Source organism: Salvia miltiorrhiza, chromosome 8 (genome assembly GCF_028751815.1).
Source record: "Salvia miltiorrhiza cultivar Shanhuang (shh) chromosome 8, IMPLAD_Smil_shh, whole genome shotgun sequence".
Classification (NCBI taxonomy): domain Eukaryota; kingdom Viridiplantae; phylum Streptophyta; class Magnoliopsida; order Lamiales; family Lamiaceae; genus Salvia; species Salvia miltiorrhiza.
In genome coordinates this window covers 5,155,912-5,174,967 of record NC_080394.1, presented here as the reverse complement: position 1 = coordinate 5,174,967, position 19,056 = coordinate 5,155,912, and the positions used below count along the sequence as shown (strand labels likewise).

The following is a 19,056-nucleotide window of genomic DNA, read 5'->3' as shown; positions in this document are numbered from 1 at the left end:
TAGATCTCACTGTTCACATACAGAATCGCACTGTTTGATGTCTTATTGGGAATATGTGAATGTGTGACATAATGATGTAAAGAAGGAAGAAGGAAATTTGTGTGCGTATATGTTTTGGCAGATTGTGTTTCAAGTAATAAACTTTTCATTCATTTAAATTCGGATTATAGTAAGTAAACACATTAAATTTATCCACTCAAAATGCAAATTTCAAATGATGTTACTTCAATATGAAAAACATAGATTCATTGCGAATCACGACGAACAATATTTATAAGTTAGATAAAAAAAACCCCCGACTTTTTGACTATTATATCACTAGACCAGACATCAATTCAATGGACAATGGATTGCTTGGTCGGCCTGCCTTCGAACGTGACAGAAATCCAGCACAATATACTCCCTTTGTGTGCACGAACACTTCAAATAACTCATTATAAAGAGACTCTCCATCCTCACACGCATCATGAAAAACATGAATAGCTAGCATAGAATCCGAAAACACTTTATCAAATCGAGATCATTTTCGAGACAAAAACCTTTGCCGAGAAGCATAACATGCATGGTATGATTTTACTAAGCACCTTCGCATCCAATTTTTCCAACACATTCTACTTGGCTCCTGTTGCATATTGGATTATACTGTATTAGTTTATTTAGACAGTTCATAACACCAAAAAAAACAAAAAGACCATGGAAGATGAAAATTAAAAGCTTAGCGTTTAAAGTTTTAGAATCAGAGTTCGAAAGATGAAAATTTAAAAAAGTTCAGATTGTTAGAAAATTGGGGTGAATTTTAATTTATAACAAATTAAAAGATGCTGTATTTATTTAGAACGTTTTCAAAATCAGATAAAGCTACAAATAACTCAAATTACTTAAATACTACTCCCTCCGTCCCATGAATCATGACACACTTTTTTTCGGCACGGGAATTAAGAAATTGGTATTTTGTGTGTTAAGTGTGGTAGGTGAAAAAGTGAAAATGTGAATAAAGGATAAATTTTTTACTATTTTTAGAAATGTGTCATGCTTCGTGGGACAGACCAAAAAAAAAACTGTGTCATACTTAGTGGGACGGAGGGAGTACTAATTATCCCTAAAAAATTACTTCAAATCTTGGCATAATTTTGCATAACGTGAAGTGAGATTGAGATATTCTTTTCTTGAGGGAAATATACTCTTTCATTACCACCAGGTCCAGGTATGAACTACTAGGACTTCACAAAATTCAAACTTTATAAAAAGAGTAAAAAACAAAAATATAATTAGATTCTGAATTAAATTAAAAATGAAAAAGTGAAAGTTGAGTCACGTGCGAAATGAGCGTGTATTTGGAAGAAGGAAAGAAGCATCATAAGTTAAAGGTCTTTGTTTCTGGTCTGGTGGGCGTCCAACCAATTCAGACTTCCACTTTCTTTTTCTTTTTCCCAATTATTTTAATTCGTATCTATCTTCCTATTTAATTTAATTTAATATACAATAAAAATTCCCCAAACCGATCAACATTACAAATTCTGCTCCTACTAAAATTCCCCAAACCGATCAACGTTACAAATTCTGCTCCTACTAGATCCTTCTCATTCCAATTCTCATAACCCTAACAAAAGATCGCCCCGCAATTCGACGACTTGCCTTTGTTTGATTCGTTTCTGTGTAATTAGGTCGGATTATTCGATTTTGGTTCAAGGGTTTTAGGAAGGATGTTTAACGGAATGATGGATCCCGAATTGATAAGGATGGCTCAGGAGCAGATGAGTCGGATGTCGCCTGCTGAGTTGGCTCGGATTCAGCAGCAGGTACTTGTGCCGATTATTCGATTTTTTTGTGTGGGTGGTCTGAATCTGATCTTCGGATTGCATCAGCTATTTGGGAATTGCTCAACGCACGCACTGATAAGTGTGTTTGTGTGAATAACGTGGAGGGTCTAAGTTGATTATGTGGATTCCTTGCTTGGATTGCAATCTTGTAAAGCACTTCGTGGCTGAATGGTTTCCTTCAATGGGTTATTTTTTCTTTTAATTATATGATTTGCAGTTGCCGTTTTGTGCCTTTTTAGCTTTATTTGTAACTGCGAAAATGTTAGGGGCCTTCGTCGTTTGATGGGTGTGACTGTTTTAGTCTAGTGCTCATAATTTAGACAAGCTGACTGGATTTTATGTAGTCCTGTTTGTGGCTAAATTCAACCAATGACTTATGGTGGTGGCCAACTTAATTCTATTGCAGATGATGTCCAATCCAGATTTAATGAGGATGGCAACTGAAGGCATGCAAAATTTGAATACTGAAGATTTCAAGCATGCTGCTGAGCAATTGAAACACACTCGTCCGGAGGACATGGCTGAGATTGGTGAGAAGATGGCAAATGCTTCACCTGAAGAGATAGCTGCCATGCGTGCTCGTATGGATGCGCAGGTGTCTTATGAAATTAATGGTGCCGAGATGCTGAAGAAACAGGTAATTTTGCCAGTGAGAAGATGTCTTGAGTTGTTATTGTACCGAAGCTTTTTGTTTTTTATTTTCACACATTTTCTTATTATATACTATGTGTAAGTGATTTTTTGAGTACGACCTAACTTATGGGTGGTTGATATTTCAACTGCTGAATGATTGTTGAAATGGTTTCTTCAAATGAAGTTATCACTGAATCAGAGCTTGTGGGTCATGCTGCCTAAGCCCCTTATCTTTAGTACAGTATTAAATATTTTGGCCAACATGAATACCATTTTTAAAGCAAGAAAGAGATATCTAAAGTCAAGAGTTTTTGTTGCATTTATTTATTTTTTCAATCTAATTTCAGGGAAATGAACTTCACAATCAGGGAAAGTTCAAATTGGCACTGGAGAAATATATGCGTGTAAGTTCAATTTTTGCGCCTGTTATCTATGTGTTGCACGGGAGTTTCTTTTTGGTGCTTGAATTTTAATCTTCATTTTTTTTTGGTGACATTAGGCAAAGAAAAATCTTAAAGATATTCCTACTTCAAAGGGCAGGAATATCCTTTTAGCGTGCTCTCTTAATATGATGTCGTGTTACTTGAAAACCAAGCAGTATGAAGAGTGTATCGGAGAAGGTACAGAGGTAAGCATAGATTCTTCTATTTTTGTCGCATGAAGAAAAAAATTCTATCTTCCAAATTGGTCAACCTTTGTTCTTCAACTTAATCATAAATAAGTTTACCAACAATTTTCATTTTCTTGTTACTCCTCATATGCTTACCTTTATTATTTTACCTTGGGGTGAGTTCCAAAGATCTTACCAAATTATAGATATTTTTAAATTTTCTTTCGAAGAAACTATTACTTAAATTACTTTCTAGTTATCTGCATTGACGGCCCATGGCAACTAATGAAGAATAGCTAGTACAATAACTTTCCTTTACTGCAGGTTTTGGCTTATGATGCAATGAACCCAAAAGCTCTCTACCGAAGGGGTCAAGCATACAAGGAATTGGGAAAACTAGGAGTGAGTAACTGTTTCGAATTTCTTCTTGTCAAAAAAAAAAAAAAATGTTTCGAATTTCTTTGATGTGTATTAAGTGTTTGTAAGCTTGATTACTTATCCACTGTTAATATTTTCTTATCTTATAATTTTTCACATTGAATGTTTCAGGAAGCAGTGTCTGACTTGAGTAAAGCACATGAAGTTTCTCTTGGGGATGAAACTATTGCAGATAGCTTAAGGTACTGTATCTAGCTGTTCTCTAAGTTCCCCTGTTGTTTTAATAGTATTATTCAGCTTGCCTGAGGCTGGCTTTTCTCGCATCCTGCATCTTGGTCAGGTGCTGGACATTTATGGCTATCTTTTTTATTTTATCCTCTGATGTTCTTTGATATCAAATATGTGTAGGGATGCTGAGGAAAGATTGAATAAAGAAGGAGGCAGACCTCATTCAAGAGGTATGTTCGCTTTTACTTCAATTTTTTTATGTTTTGATTAATGTTCCTGGGAATAATGTGAATATATATGCTATTTCTCATTTATCTTTAGGGGTGGTTATTGAAGACATAACTGAAGAAGCCACGGTATCATCTGACAACTGCGAGAATTTGAATTCAAAATCTTCCATGTTATCACAACAAGAAACCAGTCAGTCTGAAACTAGTCGATCTGCTAGCCTTGTGGAGCCTCAGTCATCTAATAATGACTATTTCAAGGCTCTAAAAGATGACCCAGAATCTATCAGGTTTCATTACAGTCAATCTCTTTTTTGCCTTTTTCTTGTGCATGTTGTAAGAGTTTGCATTGCCGCAATGCAAAAGCTAAAACTTAATTAGCATCTAATGTTGTCTTATGGGGTTCAAGCTATAGGGTAGTAATGCTAAATAATGTCTGCTTGTATGTTTAAATTTATTAAACTTAATTAGCATCTAATGTTGTCTTATGGGGTTCAAGCTATAGGGTAGTAATGCTAAATAATGTCTTCTTGTATGTTTAAATTTATTGTATTCAATAAGCTAAAAGTTTTTTTTTTTTTTTTTGTACCGTAGATCCTTCCAGAACTTTATTTCTCGAACTGATCCTGAGACATTGTCTGCTATAAGTGGCGGAAAAGTTGAAGGTGTTTCTCCTGATATGATAAAGACTGCAAGTGATGTTATTGGCAAGATGTCTCCTGAAGAACTCAATAAAATGTTTCAATTGGCTTCCTCCTTCCAAGGACAGAAAAATGGTGCCAGTTTTACTCCTGGACCAAATCCATCAGATCTATCACCTGACATGCTTAAGACTGCAACTGACCTGATGGCAAAAACGTCACCCGAAGACCTTCAAAAGATGTTTGAGATGGCTTCATCTTTGAAGGGGAACGAGGCAGCATCATCATCGTCAGCAGGTTTCCCTGGGTCAGTTCCACCAAATATGACACCAGACATGCTAAAGATGGCAACTGATATGATGAATAAGATGCCACCTGAAGAGCGCCAAAAGATGTTTGAGATGGCTTCATCATTGAGAGGACAAGAGCGACCATCAACTGCAAACAATGGATTAAGATCAGATGAATTTAAAACTCGAGAGAATCTGAAAGTAAATGGCGGTGATACTGGTGAAAGTAGTTCCTCCCAACATTTTAATTCAAGTTCACCTCCCAACATTTTAAATTCCGGTGCTGATCTACAAGAGCAAATGAGAAACCAATTGAAGGATCCAGCTATGCGACAGGTTTGCTGCTGCATCCTTATCCATTTTTTGCTTTCTTGTTTGCCATTTTTCTCAATCTTCTGGTGACTCACAGGAGATAAGCATACATGTGATAGATCCAATTGGTCTTTCATATTGTGAAATAGTATGAAATTAATGATATAATTAGATTACACTTCAATTATTCCTTGTTCTTATTGGAATTTAGTTTGATTTTTAATAATAAAGTTTGTAGTACGACCAAATTAGTTATCCTTGGGCATTTTGTCTGGTTTTACATGTGCAACATGTATTTGATATTATATTAGATTTGATTGATCATAGCCAAATATTAAATACTTATATGGTTTGTGGAATGTGGAAAACTAGTATGTAGCTGTAATTAGACCATCAAAGGAATGAAGTCCGAATTTGTTTATTTCTGTCTCATTGCTTTTCTACATTGTAGAAAATATGTTCTCAATTCAATTTCTGATTATGTTATGCAGATGTTCACGTCAATGATGAAAAATATGAGCCCCGACATGATGGCTAACATGAGCGAGCAATTTGGGTTCAAGCTTTCACGAGAAGATGCAGAGAAAGCTCAGCAGGCCATGTCATCTTTGTCACCTGATACTTTGGACACTATGGTACGTACCAAACGGGGTTAATTGTTTAATCAACCCGCTCTATCACCCGAGTGCTATTGATCTGTCATTTAGAATAGTATTCTCAAATGACTTGTTTCTTTCGTTGCTGATCCTGAATAACTATGAACGTAGATGAGATGGGCCGATAGGATTCAACGCGGTGTAGAAGGTGCAAAGAAGACGAAGAACTTTTTCCTGGGAAGATCTGGAATGTTGTTGGCCATATTAATGCTCCTTTTAGCAGTCATGCTTCATTGGTTCGGCTTCATCGGCAAGTAGATGGACCGAACGAGGGGATAGCGACTCTTCTTGACGCAGCCCAACTCGACTGACCGATTAGTCGATGAAATGTTTTTTGTTCTTGAGCTCTTCGTTTTTAGCTTTACAAGTGTAAGGTTTCAGTTTTATTTATTTTTATTTATAAGGAGGAAGGGGTTCCATAACATTTATGTACTCATTTCAGCATCGGAAATAATGATAGTATGATATACCTATTCTTTTTTTTTTTTGAGAGACATATGATATACCTATTCAATTGACCCAATAATGCTACAAGGTAGAAATTCAGATTAGCATGCAATATTAATATTTTGATACACAAGCCTTCAAATTCTTACTAATCAATTTTTTATTTTTGTTTTACTTGGGCCCCGAGTGAGGTTTGAACTTTAGACCTCGCGACTTATAGATTGAAATCTGCATCATCTGTATTAATCAATTGTAAGAGTTGATTAATCATAAAAGTTTCTATAGTGATAGTAATTAATATTGAGAAATTACGCCTATAAGCTTACATGTTTGCCTATTTAAATAAATAAATTAGGGTTGTAATCGAGTTGAATTATGTCAAATAGTACAATCTGATTTTTCACTCATTTATTAATAAGTATCGAGAATTTATACCGAAAAGTACGGTATAATGAAATTTTTAATATTTTCGATATTTTTTAATAGGATAATTGCTGTGTATTGAAATAGTGAAATTGCACTATTTTTTAGGGTTTTGGATGCTTTTTGTAGTAACACGAGTATCATTTTATGAAAATATTTGCAAAACGTAGTTTTAATACTTAACAGTGAAGAGGCCTCATTGCCATTCCTCAACTTCCTTTTGATTTTTCTAAAGAAAAAAAAAGTATACGTCAAATTATTATTATTATTATTATTATTATTATTATTATTATTATTATTATTATTATTATATGCAGCATAGTTTTTTTGATAATATTATATGCAGATGTTCTGTTCCATATTTTCCTGAATTTCGGGGATTTTGAATTTCAGCAGTTTTCTTCTCCCTATAACTGCAATCACGATTCTCGATCCAAAGAGATTCTGCATCTGGCGTTCCAGATTTCAACAATGTCGGCGCATGTAGCGATAGAGACGACATCCACGACGCCAAGGACCGCGAGCGGCGGAAAGAGCCGCGTCGGCGAAACCACGGGCGACTGCGCGGCGGTGTGCTGCTGCTGCCCGTGCGCGGTGGTGCACCTCCTCGTCCTCGCCGTCTATCGCCTCCCCGCCGGCATCTGGAGGAAGCACCGGAGAAAGAGGCTCCTCTCCAAGACAACCGACAACAAACTGGAGATCAATCGGCGGCAGTCGGCGGCGGACGAGCGCGGCGGCGAATGCATGCACGGCGGAGAAAATTACGACGCCGTCGGATGGGATAATGAGATGTGGCGCCGGTTTTATTGGGGCGGCTTCTGGCGGAGCGATTCGAGGGGCGCCGATGATTGATCAATTCATGTTCATGTACATAAAATAAAACTTACTTCAATTTCTTGTGTAGATAATGAATTTTGAATTATAGTGTTAAACTTGTGAGGCCTCAAATTAATAATGCTTCATCCGTTTTGTTTGGACCACAATTTCATTAATTAACTTTTTTTTTTTTTTTTGAGAGAATTTCATTAATTAACTTAATAAAAAGTCTTTGAGTTAGAGGAGTGTTGTTGGAAAATCTTGGCCATCCACTTCAAATTAAAACATTTGTCGATGAGATGATACCACGTCACAAACATCAATTATTGACACCTCTAAATCCAAAATCAATATATATTAAAGAGTTGAGATTTCAATTTCAAATCGAATGATAATTTTATAGTCGTAATAAAATTGTATGTTTATTTGTAAATTATATTTATTCTTTTTTTATCTTTTATTTATTTATTTATTTTAAGAATTTTGAAATTCAACTAATTATAAAATATAAAAATTTTAATTTGATATATTTTATATAAATATCTGATTTAAAATATAAAAATTATACTACATCCGTCTACGAAAATTATGACACGTTTGTCATTTTGAGTGTCCATCAAAAGTATGGCATTTTACTTTTTAAAATATGGCTCCACAATTTTATTTTACTCTTTTATCCTTATATATACATTTTATTTACAAAACAAACTCTAATTTAATCTTAACCACTCATTTCATATTGTTATTGGACTCTTTCCCATTACATGAAAACCACCAACCATTTTATTAAAACTTGTGTGTGTGGTTTGTATTATTTATAATGTAATTTCATCAAAAAAAAAAAACTTGTGTCTACCAAAAATATGTCATACTTTTGGCGAACGGATGAAGTATTTATTTAAAGATTAAAATTTAAAAGAAATCTCCCTCATCTCTCATCTTTTTTTTTTCAAATAAATTTATATTTTTTACCTTTTCATAATATCAATTTTTATTATTGTGAATAATTCTTTATTCACCTCAAATATATTCAATTAAAATTATTTTTTTTATATTTATAATATGATAATTGAGTTGGTATTAATTTTAAATATATATATATATATATATATATATATATATATAAATTATATATATTGTTTTTTAAAAATTATAATAATTATGATTGATGAAACATCAATAGTATGTCTCAATTAAATTATACAATTGAACATTCATACGTGCTTGATTTTTTTTTTAAATTAGAATATAAAGAGATTCAAATTCATAATCGGATCACCCAGGATTACAAATTGATGAGGACTGTAATTCCCATCAGCGCTGTGCTTAGCAATCTAAGCCTATTTTACCTTATTATTACTATTATTATTATTATTATTATTATTATAGAAACTAACAGCGCAGGTACGATCGGATATCTTAGATAAAAGAGTAAGAAATCCACCTAAGTAGATGGAGTGAAGAATGATTGCACACAGAAACCTTCCCACGCAGCCAAGGTGCCTTCCTGCGCAGCCAAGTAGCTTTCCCGTGCAGCCGCGCAGCCAAACCAGAGCAGCGCAGCCGAGCTGCACAGCCAGACCAGAGCAGCGCAGACCAAACCAGAGCAGCGCAGCTGAGCTGCACAGCCAGAGCAGAGCAGCGCAGACCAAAGCAGTGCGGCAGCGCTGCGCAGTCAGAGCAGCGCCACCAAAGTGCCTTTCCTGCGCAGCTACGTATGATAGTTCAACTTCGGGAATAAGACCATTGTACTGAGTTTTGGGCCCAATTGACTAGATGAGTGGGCTTTTAGAATTAGGGTTTGCTCACAAACTATAAATAGCACATCTATTGGAAAACTAGGGAATTAACTCATTCCAGCAACACACTTGTAAAATGTAAACTTTCTTAAGCTATAGTGAAAACCAACGAAGAACCTCTCGTGGACGTAGGTCTTAACAACCGAACCACGTTCCGTGTGTCATTTATTGCTTTTTAGTTTCTAGTTTAGGTGTTGGTGATTCAGTGCTTCACCACGTAAATACTAAGTTTCTTTTCCTTTTTTCGGTAAGAGTTTCTGTTACAAATATTAGGCCTATTTTTCAGCCCGCCGTCATATCTGTATCTTTCAATTTTGTGATCTTATTGCTATTTGTTTATACGAAGGAATTAATTTTTCTTAGATGTTCATAAATAAATTTTATTTTATTTTTAAATTATACCTTATTATTAATAATATTTTATTTATTTATATTTTTTTATATTTGTGAAACCGGACGATTACAAAAATATATGAGGTGGGGTCATTTTTTTATTATTATATTCGTATGTATATATGCATAAGATATAAGATATGCACACTGTGGGCCTGTTTGATATGGGTTTAAAAGTAAGATAAATTAAATTAATATGGATTTATGTCGTGTTTGATATTATGTGTTACTAATATGGTAACTCCAGGTTTATCCCAAGACCCTAGCTTATTTTGTGGGATTAACCCACACTAATTATCCCACCTCCCCATGGGATTAACCCACACTAATTATTCCACTCCCTCCATAGGCTACTAATTTAGGTATTTGATATGTTAATCCAACCTATTTCAATGGATATCAAACACTTTTTGGGATTAATTACCAATAATATCAAACACCCATCTGAGATTAGAAATTATGACTAATCCACACTAAATTATCAGGATAATTTATATCCTGATTAATCCAATACTGAAAATCAAACCGGCTCTGTATGTAGGGGCGAAATTTAAAGTGCCCTTTCTCTTATCAATAATTTGAAAAATGCCCTCTCTTACTATACCAAGCACTACATGCCCTAAATAAGTGAAGAACCGAAAATGCCCTTTGAATGTGATGGATGTGCATTGTTTTCCGCAAAAGTTCTTACACATCTATGACAAAAGTTGTTAAAGTGTAAGAAAAACATCAATTCATCAATTTAAACATTGAAATCGGTCAAATATGTGTTGGAACATGTGAAATACTGACAGAGAAGTTAATATTTATTTATTTTTGAATTAAAATCGAAGGTTTTACAAGTAAATCGTAGGCTAATTAATCAATGGAAAATAAATACTAAAAATTAACACAATCGATATTAGCACTCAAAACACACATTGAAAAAAAAAAACAAGCGTCCGACCGGGAAAAACAAGTGTCCGACCGGACACAAGGTTTCACTGGGCGGACACATATATGTTCCGGTCGGATAGATGTTTTTTTGGTTCCTATGTGTGTTTTGAGTGCTAATATGGATTGTGTTAATTTTTTGTATTTATATTCCATCGATTAATTAGCCTTCAATTAAGGGACATAAATTTTTTTTTTTTTTAAATTGATGATAAACGACAAATATGATGTGAAATAGCTTTGTCAGTAAAGTATTCATGTCAAACACTCTAATTTCATTGAAATTCACCTGAAATGAAGGAATCTTTGTTTATATATGAGTGAATTCTCTCATTCTCTCATCCTCTCATCCGAACACTCAAAGTGAAAAAACACTCAAACTCATTAGAAATTCTAATATTTTCCAAGTGGTGAAGCTATTATTTGTGAATTCTCTCATCCGAACGTTTAAAGGTATGTCATTTTACGTTTGAAATGTAATTTAAGTTGGTTATTGTTTATTTTCAATGTTTTGTTTGATCCTATATGCTTATGTGAATTATTAGCATATTATAGCATACTATGATTTAAAGCCACGTTTGAAGGAAATACATGTGAATTAGAGCAAATTCTATCATGTTTTAAAGTATTAATTAGTAATTATTAGTTGCATTTTAGTTCTATACATATATATTGCTACATAACTCATGTTATTATGCTCGAAAATTATGTATCCGCCCGGACAAGTGTCCTTGAAAATGTGTCCGGCCGTGTGTAATTATATATCATGTAATACACGGCCGGACACATTTCCTCGGCTACTTCCCCGGGCGGATAGATGTTTTTCGAGTGTATTAACATGTTATATGTTGTATTTTAACATTGTATTCCATTTACATCATATATTTATTTATTTATTATTTTTTCTGTAGATGAATGAATATGGGAGATACTTTGTGGTTAATTATGGAGGTGCCTTCAATGGTTATGAGTACATCGGCGGCTCTTCTAAGAATTTGCATATTTTCGGAGACACAATGGCCAGTACGGTGTACATGATAAATTACCTGATGATGGAGAATTCATTGAGCACTAATTACAGCTTGTATTATTTGACGAAGAGATTAAATGGCAGGGTATACAGTAAAAATATTCTTGCCGATGACAATGATTTGCTTCAGTTGCTGGCGTCGCAGCCACATTTTCCTGAGATTTATGTTGTTGAAGACGATTACAGTGGAGGAGTGTATGTTCCTTCGTTCGATCTCCCTCAATCTTCCGGGTATGGAGGTGAATCCAGTGCAACATTCGAAGGTGGGGACGGATTGGAAGCAATCCAAAGATATGCTTATTTAGACCTATCAGCCGGAGATTCACCGGCGCAACAAAGTGTTGAACCGTCGGTCACTTGGGGTAATGATCAGTCAACGGGTTGGCCTTCATGGGATGAGCCAAATCCGTACCAGTACGATCGCCTAATAACTGATCGTTGTTGGGGTCCAGCTGATGATCAATATACGTACGAGCCTCAGTTCGTGGAGGATGCTGGTAATGTAGATGAAGATTATGTTCCATCGTCTGAAGCCGAGACTGATACAAGCGCCTCTGAAGACTTGTCGGAGCCAGAGAACGTGAGAAGGGCGGGGATTGAATATGCAGGTTGGCAGAATTTGCAGATCGACGAGGATGATGACGAACAGGTTCCTGGAGCAGATGAACTAACTAATTGGTTAGTTCCGGTTATCCCGTTGGACGCCGCAGCGGCAGTTGTGGATATTGAAGATTATCAGCTATTGCCTCGGGAGTTGTCAAAGAATATGTATTTCAATAGCAAAGATGATCTGATCGTTGCAATCGGTCTGTGGAACATGAAGCAGGGCAAGGAATTTTCTGTCAGCAAATCAGACAGCAGACGAGTCTACGTCAAATGCAAGCATTCAGATACGTGCCCCTTCAAGCTCCATGCATCGTTACAAGATGGAGTCATTTGGGGAGTGTATAAGTTCACCAATGAGCACTCATGCGACGGTGAGCTAGGGCGCGTAGCGCGAATAAAGGCCCCCGCAAAAGTCGTCGCAGCATATTTAGCACAGAAGATACACGACGATTGCGAGATCTTGAAGCCGAAGGCCATCCAGCTGGAGCTGCGACGTGAGTTTGGCGTACAGATCAAGTACGATGTTGCATTGCGAGCCCGTAATCGAGCCACTGAGATGGTTTATGGTCGACATGATCAGTCCTTCGAGATGCTGCCCAAGTACTTATACATGTTGAGACAATCCAATCCCGGTTCGAGGGTGGAGTGGGAAGTTGACGATGATGGCCGATTCAAACACTTATTTGTTGCTCTTGCAGCTTCGGCTACCCCTTTCATGTTCAGCTTACGGCCAGTGATTGTCGTCGATGGCACACACTTGAAGGGCAAGAATAGGGGTATTTTGTTTGTTGCAGTGACGAAGGACGGCAACGAGAGTTTGTTCCCACTCGCGTATGGTGTTGGCCCGAAAGAAAACGATGAATCGTGGAGTTATTTCATGTCACGCATTCGACGTGTTTATGGCCAAGCCGATCCACTTTTGATTGTCTCTGATCAGCATATCTCCATTGCCAATGCTATCAGGAATGAGTTACCAAATGCAACCCACGGCCTATGCTACTACCATTTGCAAAATAACCTGAAGCATTACGGTAAGGCAGTGGTCGAGGTGTATCGACAAGCTGCATTTGCGTACGAGAAGTCCGACTTCAATAGGGCTATGAACGCCCTGAAGGTTATGAAGAGAGCCGCGTACGATAAACTAATGGGGATTGGGCCGGAGAAGTGGGCTCGTTCGATGTGTCCTATGCCTGTGCGACGCTACAGTTTTATGACATCAAATGCTGCTGAAGCTTTTAATTCCAGATTGTTGTGGGCAAGAAGACTTCCTATATGCTCGATGTTAGAGGCAATCAGAATTGTTATTGAGAAATGGTTCAGCGAGCGACTAAGGGCTGCACAACAAATCGAGCAAGGCTTGACTGTTGAGGCTGGTAAAAGGGTAGCTATTGAAGTCCAAAAAAGTCGTCGATACACTGCACAAAGGTTGAGTGGCATGAAGTATAAGGTGCAAACTGCTGACAGAAGCTTCAAGGTGGATCTAGAGAAGAAAAAATGCGAATGTCGAGTATTTCAGCTAGACCAACTGCCCTGTTCTCATTCAATCGCTGCAATAAGGTACGATCATGAAATGATTACTGTCGGGTTCATTGAAATGTAAATATGTTCTAATGTTCGTTATATTGATTACTATCGGAGTTTGTTTGTTTTTATAGTGAAGCCGGTGATACGATCGCGGAGTATGTAGACTCGTACTACACGAATGACTTTCTTATCGATACTTACTCTCGCGAAGTTAATAATCTCCCGCCGAGACGCCAGTGGTTGGTTCCCGAGCACATCGCTGAGCAGGTTGTATTACCTCTGATTGTAAAAGGTCAAGCGGGGCGCCCAAAAGAAGGTAGACATCGAGGTGGTGGTGAAGGCACCAGCACACAAGCCGATGAGTCTTCTAGTATCAGGCGTCGTAAACCAAAGAAGTGCAGCATCTGCCATGAAGAAGGACACAGCAAGAGAACGTGCGCTGGCAGGGCGACTGAGCCCAGGGAGTAGTGGGATCCATTTGTGTGCTGTAACAGTTAATGATATTGATTGAATTATCTTAATATTCGATAAGCTGGAATGATTTACAGGAAATAATGCTCGTTGAATAAGCTGGATATGAAGTAGTGACTCGACAGATCGTCAGCATCGGGGTCCAGGGGCATGACACCACCCTAGAAAGCAACAAAGATAATATATTAGAACATAAGTAAAACCAGTAACGGTGTGGAGGATAATCTTAAATAACTGATTACCTGTCCCTCGAATAGATCGCGCAGACCGTGAAGCTTCGGCTTACCCCTGAAAGTCCATCTCAAACACCGAGGGTGCGCTGTCGGATCACCGCTAGATGCTGCGACCATGTGTCCGAAGCCCGGGACGCGCTCCAATGCCCAGACATATAAAGCCCACGAAGGACCGTAGAAGTGATACTTCTCGCCCTTTCCTGTCTCTCTCGTATAATGGCATAACATCTTATACGAATACGCGCCCCAGGGGAATCTATCAAATGCAGCCAGATCATCCACCAACACCCAAAGCCACGGCTGTACCCGCGCATCCAACCCAAGAACAAGGGTGTGAGCCACACACACGAGGACAGCACGAAGGTACAGGCTCTCATCCTCATCATCCACTCGACGATCCAAATCGCACACGCGTTTGATGAGCGACTGTATGGTCATGCTTCGCGCACCGCAGAATCGTCGGTATGCCTCCACGCGACTGCAGTCGTGCTGTAATGTCGCATCGAACCTCGATCCCCCGAAATTGAGCCCAGTCACTAATGCGTAGTCCGCAGGGGAAAATCTGACTCGTGCTCCGCACAGAAAGAAGCACATCTCATTTTCTTCTGACACAATCTGCCTCGATACAATCTGGTGTAATGTTTTATTGCTCTTCGCGCCGGGCCTCCAATCAGTGAAATGCCCAAAACATGATGCTCTAAATCTTCCCAATAAATCTGAATTGCACTGTTCGCCGACCACATTTAAAGTTTCAACCAGCTCCGGAAAATGTGAATCCCTATAGTAGGTGCTGATAGCAACCTCCGTCTGGTCTATAGTGTCGCGACGAAGATATGGGACATTCGCCTATTCATTTACAAAATGAATACCATATTAAATTCAGTAAAAAAATTAAAAAATAATACAAATAGGCATAATTAAATAACTACAATTTAATCAATACCAACCAATTTAATTAAACTGCAATTTAATACTAAATTCAGTAAAATTCAGTAATATTAAACTGCAATTAAATTCCGCAAAATATTAAAATTCAATAATTCAGTAAAATACTAAAATTCGAGAAAAATAGTCAAATTCAGTAAAATATTAAAATAGTAATTCAGTAAATTCAGTAATATTAAACTGCAATTAAATTCAGTAAAATTCAGCAATTTAATATTAAATTCAGTAAAATTAGTAATTCAGCAATTTAATATTAAATTCAGTAAAAATTCAGTAAAATATTAAACTGCAATTAATACCAAGCAATTTAATTAAATTCAGTAAAATATTAAAAAACGGCAATTTAATTAATACCAAAAAATAACAGTTTCATTAATTAATAATTCAACAATTATAATTAAATTAAATTCAGTAAAATAGTAATAATTAACGTAAACATACAGATACATGGAAAAAAGTATTTTATACCTAAATAACAACTATCCGGCCGGCGAAGTGTCCGGTAAAATGAATCCGGCCGGGTACATTTCAGATTGAAACTGTCCCGGCCGGACTCATTATTCCGGGCATAGTGCCGGCCGGGTAGTTGTTCTATCGGCATAAAATACTTTAATTTATCAAATCGCACAAAGCCCACATACACAATGCAATTATAATTACTTAAACAAATATTTCAGATTGAAACAAATTCAGTAATACCCAGCAAAACTCGCAATAATAATTACTTAACCAAATATAATTAAATTAAATTCAGTAAATTACTAACTGATTAATATAAACATACAACTAATTAAAATGGAATAATTTATGCTAAAACACGATCGGTCCGGCTGGTGAAGTGGCCGGATAAATCGATCCGGCCGTATGTTTCATTTAAATAATGTTCTCGGCCGGATCGATTTATCCGGCCACTTCACCGGCCGGACCGATCGTGTTTTAGCATACATTATTCTATTCAATTTCATGAAAATTAAAAATAAATACCTGTGAAGAAGATGCCATGGATGAGTCCGAGTGTGCTTCAATCTTTTGAACTCTCTGTGCTTCAATCTTTTGAACTCTCTCTCTCGGTGGGTAAAAGTGAAGAAGCCGATAGAGGTGTGTGGTGGAGTAAAAAACCCTAGTATTTTAAAGTAAGTAGGTAAAAGTGAAGAAGCCGATTGTATCGGCTTTATGTCTATCAAAAGGGAATCAAATTTTGAAGAAAGATATTTTTACCTTTATGTATCGGTAACATGCATGATTTTTTTGGGTAACAAGCATGCATTTATTTGGGACGGATATTGAGTATATTTTAAATTTAAAGATATCAATTGATTTACACGATATATATAGTGTTATATAGTACTATATATCAACATTCAAGAATAACACAATATATATATATATATAAATATATATATATATACAAATAATTTCAAAGAATATATGTATTGAAATTAATATATTAAAGGGAAAAAAATAAAAAATTTAAGATAGATACGCATGGATATATATTATTAGCGTCTTGATTTTTTTTTTTTTTTATGAAATTGAATAAAATAGAATATTTTATGCCTAAATATCATCGATCCGGCCGGTAATTGTCAAGGAAAAATGTATCCGGCCGGGTCATTTGTAAATTGAAATGTACCCGGTCGGATACATTTCTCTGGCCATTTTACCGGCCGGATCGATGATATATCGACATAAAAGTTTGTATTCTATCTATTTGTATCTTTATATTAATTTTTACTATTTTGCTGAATTTAATTTAATATATTGTTTAAGTGTTAATTAGTGTCCGGTCGATATATTTACAATTTAAAGATATGAACACTATATATATATATACAGTGACTTACAAAATCATTGCATGCACAGATTGAAATCATTTCGGTCATTATTGTAAAGAAATGCATTGAAACTCAAAAATGTGTAAGATTGTGTAAGAGAACCGAAATCATTACATTTGATGTTGACCCACTTAAGGGTTAATTAGTAATTTAGGGCATGAGTAGCTTTGCATGATAAGGGAGGGCATTTTTCAAAATATGAATAAGGAATGGGGCACTTTTGCCTATTAACACCTGTATGTATATATGATAACCGCCTACCACCGTTTTTCTCTCTCTTCTAAACATCGCAGATTCGCAATGCCAATTGTAGCAGATTACGAACCTGGAACCATCGATCGATACATTGCGAACTGGAAGCAAAAGGTAATTGCTTAAAAATTTCATCATTAATTTCAATTTTTTAGATTCCCTGGGTTTTTTTTTTTCGTAAATAATCTCGATCGTCTATGCTTCCCGATTATTGATATAAGGATTAAAAAAATTGTTTTCACCGAAATTGAATTGATCAATCTAGCTATGTGGGTAATTCCTAGAGTTTTTTCATCATTAATCTCTATTTTATTAAGATACGCTTCACATGCTTGATGTTTATTGGAAAATTTTGTAATACAATGATTGCATCGATTCCTTGGAGCCTGTTTGATGATTGATCTGTTCAATTTCGTCTTTGTGGCTGGGATAGGATATTGTATACATTTTGAGATTGAGATTGTTAGATTAGATTTTCAATCTCACTAATTGAGTATCAGTTAATTTGCTGTTGAAACATAATTCTATTTCATTATGTGCTGACTTTGTGTTTGCTGTGTTCTTATTACGTTAATTCGCTTGAGTTGAACCGTTTTTCTGTTTGCTGTGTTCTTATTTTCTTGAATTTATTCCAGGGTTATGATATGGATGACAATTCCCTATCCCCCAAGACTGAGGGCTGCCCTTTTCGGGTATATATGGATGCCTTCAAGGAAGGCAGTGATGACTACGAAGTTGTTATGACAATACTAAAAGCTATAGTTGACATAATGAATGCTGAGGTTGTATGCATACATATTTGTAATCTATACTCATTTCCACAAATATTTACTATGTTTTTTCTAATGCTTATCAAAATTCAGATACATAAGGAGAAGTACGAGGTGAAGGAACTTGTCAAGGAGGTGCATGCCACGGACCTGCCCTTGTACGAGGATATGCAGATTTTGAAATTTAATGTGAGTGAAGTTCATACTAATGAGGTGAAGACCGTTGAGGCGGCATTATATGATGATGGTTATTCTGCCTATTATGATCTTCAAGAGTGGAGGTTTAAACCCGGCCCCCCGGAAACTCCTCCTGAGATTTCCTACCCTTTAAGTCCTTCCCCAGAAGCTTCCCCTGAGCCTGAAGAACCCTCTATTTCATTCGACCACTGGTATAAAAGGGATGATGATGATCTCTACTTTTTCGGACAAATGGTATAAAAAAGAACGTATGATGATGAGATTTTCGACGATTATGGTATTGTTTTCTATTTCGGGTAATATGAAGAATATCCTGAAGATGATGAAGATTTTGATGATAAAATATGCTGTTGTTTATGCTTATGCTACTTATGAAATATGTATCCCAGACTTATCAGCATCAGGATTAGACATATAAGGAATCTGATTACCGCTGCAACTTCTGGCGGAGCGATTCGAGGGGCGCCGATGATCGATCAATTCATGTTCATGTACATAAAATAAAACTTACTTCAATTTCTTGTGTAGATAATGAATTTTGAATTGTAGTATTAAACTTGTGAGGCCTCAAATTAATAATGCTTCA

At 36.3% G+C, this 19,056-nt stretch overlaps 5 protein-coding genes across 7 annotated transcripts; 4 read left to right on the top strand and 1 right to left on the bottom strand.

Moving 5' to 3' along the window:
* The first annotated feature begins 1,368 nt into the window (after nt 1-1,368).
* On the top strand, nt 1,369-6,278 carry LOC131000272 (outer envelope protein 61). The gene is made up of 11 exons (XM_057926088.1): nt 1,369-1,799; nt 2,227-2,457; nt 2,801-2,857; nt 2,953-3,081; nt 3,388-3,465; nt 3,613-3,683; nt 3,850-3,899; nt 3,991-4,186; nt 4,491-5,163; nt 5,631-5,774; nt 5,907-6,278. The coding sequence occupies exons 1-11, from the start codon at nt 1,704-1,706 to the stop codon at nt 6,051-6,053; spliced, it is 1,872 nt and encodes a 623-aa protein (XP_057782071.1). The 5' UTR covers nt 1,369-1,703; the 3' UTR covers nt 6,054-6,278.
* A 497-nt stretch (nt 6,279-6,775) lies between these two features.
* Nucleotides 6,776-7,613, top strand: LOC131000271 (uncharacterized). The gene has a single exon (XM_057926087.1). The coding sequence runs from the start codon at nt 7,137-7,139 to the stop codon at nt 7,515-7,517; it is 381 nt and encodes a 126-aa protein (XP_057782070.1). The 5' UTR covers nt 6,776-7,136; the 3' UTR covers nt 7,518-7,613.
* Nucleotides 7,614-10,781: 3,168 nt separating this feature from the next.
* LOC131000269 (uncharacterized) lies at nt 10,782-14,234 on the top strand. Its single transcript, XM_057926082.1, has 2 exons — nt 10,782-13,799; nt 13,898-14,234. Exons 1-2 carry the CDS (start codon nt 11,518-11,520, stop codon nt 14,232-14,234), a joined length of 2,619 nt encoding a protein of 872 aa, XP_057782065.1. The 5' UTR covers nt 10,782-11,517.
* Nucleotides 14,235-14,308: 74 nt separating this feature from the next.
* On the bottom strand, nt 14,309-15,528 carry LOC130997980 (uncharacterized). The gene is made up of 2 exons (XM_057923418.1): nt 14,480-15,528; nt 14,309-14,398 (listed from the first exon to the last, which is right to left on the bottom strand). The coding sequence occupies exons 1-2, from the start codon at nt 15,062-15,064 to the stop codon at nt 14,309-14,311; spliced, it is 675 nt and encodes a 224-aa protein (XP_057779401.1). The 5' UTR covers nt 15,065-15,528.
* Nucleotides 15,529-17,490: 1,962 nt separating this feature from the next.
* LOC131000270 (uncharacterized) lies at nt 17,491-19,056 on the top strand. 3 transcript variants are annotated; one of them, XM_057926086.1, is made up of 3 exons: nt 17,491-17,616; nt 18,138-18,284; nt 18,366-19,056. In XM_057926086.1, the coding sequence occupies exons 1-3, from the start codon at nt 17,497-17,499 to the stop codon at nt 18,708-18,710; spliced, it is 612 nt and encodes a 203-aa protein (XP_057782069.1). In that variant the 5' UTR covers nt 17,491-17,496; the 3' UTR covers nt 18,711-19,056. The 3 variants fall into 3 exon arrangements, with proteins under 3 accessions (XP_057782069.1, XP_057782067.1, XP_057782068.1); XM_057926085.1 differs by having other exon boundaries at nt 17,500-17,616; nt 18,138-18,718; nt 18,860-19,056; XM_057926084.1 differs by having other exon boundaries at nt 18,138-19,056.